This window comes from Takifugu flavidus, chromosome 7, assembly GCF_003711565.1.
Source record: "Takifugu flavidus isolate HTHZ2018 chromosome 7, ASM371156v2, whole genome shotgun sequence".
Taxonomy (NCBI): domain Eukaryota; kingdom Metazoa; phylum Chordata; class Actinopteri; order Tetraodontiformes; family Tetraodontidae; genus Takifugu; species Takifugu flavidus.
In genome coordinates this window covers 10429503-10436568 of record NC_079526.1, presented here as the reverse complement: position 1 = coordinate 10436568, position 7066 = coordinate 10429503, and the positions used below count along the sequence as shown (strand labels likewise).

The 7066-nt window shown below is 42.1% G+C and overlaps 1 protein-coding gene across 2 annotated transcripts; it reads left to right on the top strand.

The window, feature by feature from the left end:
• The first annotated feature begins 867 nt into the window (after positions 1 to 867).
• On the top strand, positions 868 to 6597 carry nmur1a (neuromedin U receptor 1a). 2 transcript variants are annotated; one of them, XM_057039212.1, is made up of 4 exons: positions 868 to 1095; positions 2532 to 3459; positions 4253 to 4358; positions 4446 to 6597. In XM_057039212.1, the coding sequence occupies exons 2-4, from the start codon at positions 2550 to 2552 to the stop codon at positions 4630 to 4632; spliced, it is 1203 nt and encodes a 400-aa protein (XP_056895192.1). In that variant the 5' UTR covers positions 868 to 1095; positions 2532 to 2549; the 3' UTR covers positions 4633 to 6597. The 2 variants fall into 2 exon arrangements, with proteins under 2 accessions (XP_056895192.1, XP_056895191.1); XM_057039211.1 differs by having other exon boundaries at positions 869 to 1095; positions 4253 to 6597.
• The last annotated feature ends 469 nt before the right edge of the window (positions 6598 to 7066 follow it).

The window sequence follows — 7066 nt, the reverse complement described above, 5'->3', positions numbered from 1 at the left end:
AAAACAGCAATTCTCCATGATGTTGCATGAGCTGCTATCACCTTTGTTCGACTTGTTATGCTTTAAATGTGTTTAAATGTAAAATAGAAATACATTATAAATAAGAAATACACTGTATTTACTAGAAAAATCATTTAACTGACTTAGTTCATAATTCCCCATGACAAAAGCCTGTCTCATGAGGGGGAAAGATGGAAATCAAAGATTGCTTCAGCATATTTCAACAGTCTGATCCCGAGAAATGAAATTTAAAAAGTAATAGTAAAAGTAATTCTATTTAAATGATTTCCTTTTCATCAAATGAGGATTGTTTGGACGGGTAATCTCTCCTGGCATGAATGCAGTATTAAAAGTGATGGCAAAATCAGGAGGACCAATGAACAATACTAAAACTGAATGGCAACAATACCCCGTTGATAAGTAAAGTCAGAATAATTGGACCTTATTATGAACCTTCTTTTCAAACTGCAAAATTAATTGTTAATTGTACTGAGCTACATAAATGCTAATTAATCAAATCAAGGTAACGCTTAAATGATATGGTTGAACATCGACTTTCTATTTTATAATAATAAACTTGTGCTGAGGAATAAAAAATGGCGTGTAGACAATATGATTGGGATTCAGACGCAGTCCTCGTTGGTGTGCATGTGTCGGAAAGATATGCTACTTAGCTTTCCTTACATGTACATACTGACTACGCACTCATTTACATACAATGACCTCATTAGGACAGTAAGTAAATGGGCAGTAAACCAATAAAAAAGGTTATACAGAGGTCACCCCGTTGCATAAAGGAGGTCATCCTTAATATCCAGTTTCCAAGCCAATCATTTATGCATTGCTTTGTGTGGTATAGAAACAGTAAGAGTGAGCATCAGTGGAAGAGAGAAGAGGAGGCAGAACAAGAGAGAGAGAGAGAGTGCTCCTGTGTGTGTGTGTGTGTGTGTGTGTGTGTGTGTGTGTGTGTGTGTGTGTGTGTGTGTGCGTGCGTGTAAAGGTTCTACAGAGAGCGAGCAGATCAGAAATGGACTGCACACACTCCAGACAGCAATCGGTGCCTTTTCCGATTGAATAACGGGAAAATCACTACAGGTAAGATGTTTTATGCTCTTTGGGATGCTAAGTAACAGATATTTATTCCTGGATGGCTATTTGCTAAACTGTATTTAATTTGTACCTCAGAAAGAGAATGGTGCTTTGTGGTTATTTTTTAAAAATATCTTCAAATACGAGGGATATTTAAGAATGTTCCCCCTTTTGAAACTATCTACAGGTTGGAGTGCTTGGTTGTTGAAAATATTGTGTATTTCTGTATTACCCTGCACAAAAAAATAAAAATACAAGTTTTGCTTGTGTGAAATGTGTTTCTTTCATTCATTCATTTAGGGTTTTTTTTAATATTTGAGGTATGAAACCATCTTCTATACAAGTACGGAGGCTATAATTTAATTCCTGCCCTCCATAACTCCTCATGAGCCTAATTATTCTTCCTTTTTACGCCATCATGTTCCTTTCATGTCCTTTTAGAAAATATGTAACATCAATAACAATGCTTTTAAAAAATCAATTTGGTTGCCTCTTAAGTCTTTTCTGTTTTAAAAAACAAACATGGGAACATTAGAATGAAAGAGCTACAGCTTATAGAAATCAGAAAATACACATTTGTAATTGTTAAAAGTCTTTTTTTTGTCAGTGATGAGGACCTTTCACACACAACTGCAGTTGATAATACTCTTAAAACCCCGAGGTCTCCGGGACTTTAAACATATTGTAATGGATCACTAAAATCAGAAGTCTTCATTGTCGTGACTTGATTTTCTGTGATTATATGGCACTTGTCTCTGAAATGGAGTTGATGAGAACTGAATGTGGGGACAGATTGCGAAGCAAGACCAAGCACATTGTTATTGATTGCCATCATTTCAGCGTGTTGGGGTTGAAAATGTTTCACATTAGTACTTTTCAGAATCATGGGTAGCTGTTGAATAATGGTACTGTAATTAATATCATTTTTCCACCACCTAATGGCCATGCTGAGGTGGAAGCTAGGGCAGTCGGAAAAACAAGCAAAGGTGCCCGGTACATACTTCAAAGTTTGGGCCTCAGGATTTGTCGTCCGCACTACGAGTCAGGGTGGGTTTTAGGAGTTGGTGTTGACGATATCTTCAGTGTACGTTGTTGTCCTTTAAAGGAAAAACCGGACACTCACAGGCAATTCTGGGTAACACTTGTAGTGATTTGGATCTGGAGTCACAAATGCAGATGGTCACTCAGTTTTCTGTTTACTGTCAGATGACAATTAAAAACTCGTTAGCCGGAACATTAGCCACAACTAATATAATACAGAGTTTTGGTGAATGATCAGGAAACATGAATCTGACAATATCCAACAGCTCCTATTTCCTCCCCCTCCTCCATCCAGCTCCTTCCAGAACTCAAAAATGAAAGAAAGCTCAATAAAATGTTATTTTATTCAATAAAATCATCTGTATAAATGTTTGCATTCAGCCTTGTGTTCTTTTCTTTAGAGGACTCATTTCACAAAGATGGACCCTTCGTACAACTGCACCTTCCTGCTGGTTGAGAATGGCAGCTGGTTTTGTCCTTTTGAGGAAAAGTGTGTCAATTTGACCTGTGGAGTGAACGAAAGCCTGGCGGATGTGGATGACGCGTGTCTGACGGAGGAAGACTACTTGAAGAAAAATCTGGGTTCTCGCCGATCGCCCGTGTTCTTCCCCGTGTGCCTCATTTACCTGGTCATCTTTGTTGTGGGTGTGGTGGGAAACGTGCTGACCTGCTCCGTCATCGCACGCAACAAAATGATGGGGACGCCAACAAACTACTACCTGTTCAGCTTGGCCGTGTCGGACCTGCTGGTGCTGCTTCTCGGCATGCCCCTCGAATTGTATGAGCTGTGGCAGAACTACCCCTTCCTCCTGGGGAGGGGTGGATGCTACTTCAAGACGTTCCTGTTTGAGACTGTCTGCTTGGCATCGATCCTGAACATCACGGCCCTGAGCATGGAGCGGTACATCGCCGTGGTCCACCCACTACGTGCAAAGTATGTGGTAACCCGTACCCATGCCAAACGGGTCATCCTGTTGGTTTGGAGTGTGTCGGTCCTGTGTGCACTGCCGAACACGAGTCTCCACGGGATCCGTGTCCTTCAGCGCCACTGTGCCGGGGATTTCTATGCAGAAGTCCCTGACTCTGCCATTTGCACGCTTCTAAAGCCGCAGTGGATGTACAACCTGACCATCCAGGTGACCACATTGTTGTTTTTCGTCCTGCCCATGCTCACCATCAGTGCCTTCTACATGCTCATTGGGCTGCGGCTGAGGCAGGAAAAGATACAACAGGCACTGGAGGCCAAGTCAGAACTCGGACAGGACAGCTTCTGTAACATCCGCTCACGGCAACAGAAGGCACGGCGCCAACAGGTCACTAAAATGTTGTGTGAGTATCACACTATCTTTGTCCCACCAGCCTTCAGGTAATCTTGCAATCTGTCTGTCACACATCTTAATGAAAAGAATTGCTATCTCAGTTCGGCTCAGTTCAATAGTGAAGCCAAGACCATCTTCTCCTCACCTACCTCCTTCAGCTCCACCTTAAGAATCACATTTGTTTTCCCATGCCTTGATGATAATCTAATCTCCTCGGCATGTTCTGGGTCTGCCGCGGTGCCTCCTCTCAGATGGACATCCCCAAAAACACATCTCCGGGTAGAGGTCCAGGTGGTATCTTGACCAGTTGACCAAGGAGGAGCAGCGGCTCTGTGCCGTGAGCCTCTTAGATAGAAGACCTTCTCACCCTAGCTCTGAGTCGAGTCAAATCGAAAGTCAAAACACTTCGAATCGCACATCATATTTAAAGTAAGTTATCTAGACATATTCTTCAGGTGTGCCTTTACATTTTGCCGGTATTTGTTCAGTAACAGCAAGAAATAGTTCAGGATTTGAAAAAAAAAATGAAACAAAACAAGACTGCTGGGCCTGATGGACCAAATCATACTGAAATCCAATTGATAGGAGTGAAATTTCACAGTAAACAAGGTGTCTGTCATCACCAAATTGACTTTTTTCATGCGTTTAAATGAGATGGAGAGGAGCAAGAGGCAAGACAGTTAAGAAGGTTATGGGTTTTATTCCTATTTTTGGGGTCTTGCTGCATCGCCAGCTGCGATCAACACATCACTGATGAAATCCTTTTCTGCCCCCCCATCCTTTTTTTTCCATTATCCTTCCAGTCATTTTAGTTGTGGTTTTCGCAATCTGCTGGGCCCCGTTTCACGCGGACCGCCTGATGTGGAGCTTCATCGGCGAGTGGACCGACAGCCACCATGAAATCTTCCAGTACGTGCACATCATCTCGGGGGTGTTTTTCTACATCAGCTCGGCCGTTAACCCCATCCTTTACAACCTGATGTCCACCCGCTTCAGGGAAATGTTCAAGGAGGTGATGTGTCGGCGGGCTCATCGCAGCACACCTCGGAAACACTCCCTCAGTGTTACCCGGGTGACGCTGCGGAGTACCTTAAGCGTTACACCACTCAGCAATGGAACTGCGGTGGTGGAAGGTGAGGAAGAGGGAGAGGTAAGAGCTAAGGAGGAGACCAGTTTTACCTAGAATGAGAGGCTGGTGACAAGAAGATTTCAGACATCATTAAATTCACCCTCCGCCATCAGGGTCAATTTTGAATAGACCATCAAAAATAACACTAAAGTCATATTTGAAAACAAACTAGCAGGTGAAACTGAAGTTATCTGATGTTATCAAGTAGATCGGCCTGCACGCATAAACCTCTGCAAAGGTGGTTTAATAACACAGCCAGTTGAAGAATGTGTCCATGTATAAATGTGTTTATATTCTCTAGTACAGTGATGTTAGAGGAGTTTTAAGGTTTTTGTGTAAAATAAGCCCGAGAGAGGAAGAAAACTCTTAAATGATCATTTTTAAATGATCTGTGTAAACAGTGTCTGTGGAGATTCTCAATCATCCAGGTCTTAGTTACCCAAGGCAGTTTTCTGTGTCAACTGGACTGTTTTCTTTTTCTTTTTTGAAAATGTTTCACCTTCTATCCAGAAGGCTTCTTCAGTTCTGAATTCACTGGGGACCGAGCTTGAAAATATAGCCCTTGTGGACCATTAGCGTGCTAATGATCTGGGTGGTCACCTGAGAGTCTTTGGCAGTCATTGGCAACACTCTCAGAGGCTGGTACACCCGAAGGTCAAGACACCAAGACATAAACAATGTAATGTTGTTTATGCTGTACAGTACCAGGAGGAATCCAAGCAACTGTACATTGGTGAAACCAAACAACCTCTCCACAGAAGAATGGCACAACACAGACGCGCCACCTCTTCAGGCCAGGACTCAGCAGTCCACTTACACCTAAAAGAGAGTGAGCACTCCTTCGAGGACAGCCAAGTAAGGGTACTGGCCAGAGAAGAGCGCTGGTTTGAGAGGGGTGTCAAGGAAGCCATTCATGTCAAATTGGAAAAGCCATCCTTAAACAGAGGCGGTGGGCTAAGGCACTTCCTATCACCCACGTACAATGCAGTCCTCCACTCCTTCCAACAACAAACCAAACGTTCACACCATTTCAGGAGACCCGGAGACTCACCAACATGTGGGCCAGCAGACGAAGGGGAGACACCTCAAATGAAACTAGGTGAACGACCCTACCAACGACCCTGCCAATGACCCTCTGGTGACCACCCAGATCATTAGCATGCTAATGGTCCACAAGGGCTATATTTTCAACACCTGTCCCCAGCGAGTTCAGAACTGAAGAAGCCTTCTGGATAGAAGGGGAAACGTCTTCAAAAGAGAAGAAAAACAGTCCAGTTGACACAGAAATCTACCTTGGATAACTAATAGTATTACTAAGAAATGTTTAACTGTACATTACTCTGTGATCACACACACACACACACACACTCATAGTGCATAACAAATACATTCAAAGACCAGTCATGACAAAAAGAAAAAATGCATATTTTAGAAAAAATAATTCTAAAATAAACTTGTTTCCAACTAAAAATTGTATTATTTATTAGGGAAACAATCTGGAGCAACTTAACGTGGCTTATTAAGCTATAATAACCAAAATTATGGTGTCATTTTGTTGTTATCGGCTCACTGGCAGTCTCAAAATGATCTTTCCAATAACGTGATGGACCGCTCTGCTCCACATCAATTTTATCTGTAAATCTGCCACCCATATTATGAGCACAACCAGAATTACTGCCGAACCGCCTCCACACTAGTGGCATTTCATTACTAATGATGTACGGGCTTACAAAGGCTAACGAATAAACCTGAAGCTCAAGACTAACATAACAGGAATAATGAAATATATTCAAATGTCATGGAAAATGTCAAAATTCGAAATCATACGTGGAAAGAAGAGTATTTCAGGTGTGCTTGACCATTGTCCTGAGGTGTTTGACCTGTGCTGCCAAGCAGACCCGATAAAAATAGAATGTCAGCTCTTCACATCAACAGGCTCAATACTTGTAGTTATACAGTTTCTAACCTTTGTGATGTGTGATTGTCTTGCTATATAAAATATGGAAACTTTCCAAACCCCACAGGAGTTACTGAGCATGATTTTTTTCAAAATGTCTGACACAGCGACACTGCTGCTTCAAGAGGCAGAGCTGTATTAATATCTCCAATCTTCAAAGTCCCATAGAAATGATGCCTGGCTTGTGTTCTCTTAGGTGATTGTAACTGTAGTGCTGCTAATAACTGTGTAATAACAACCCTGCATCAGCCCAAAAGGATTCAAATTTACTTATCTTCTCCAGGTGTCAATGCTGTGTCATCAGTGTTGTTCTGTGTCCAAAAAGTCTCTGATTAATAAATGATAAAAAAAAATGAATTATTAGTTTTCAGTTTTCTTTGCTCTGCACATCATTGTTTTTACCTATGCCTTGAGCTCCCCTTTCCCCCATTCTAAGCAACATTTTGGCCCTCTTAAAATGGAAAGTCCGGCTTCCGAAAACCTAAGAAAGGAGTTTTCGCCTCACTGTAGCCCCTCCTGCTTAAATTGCCA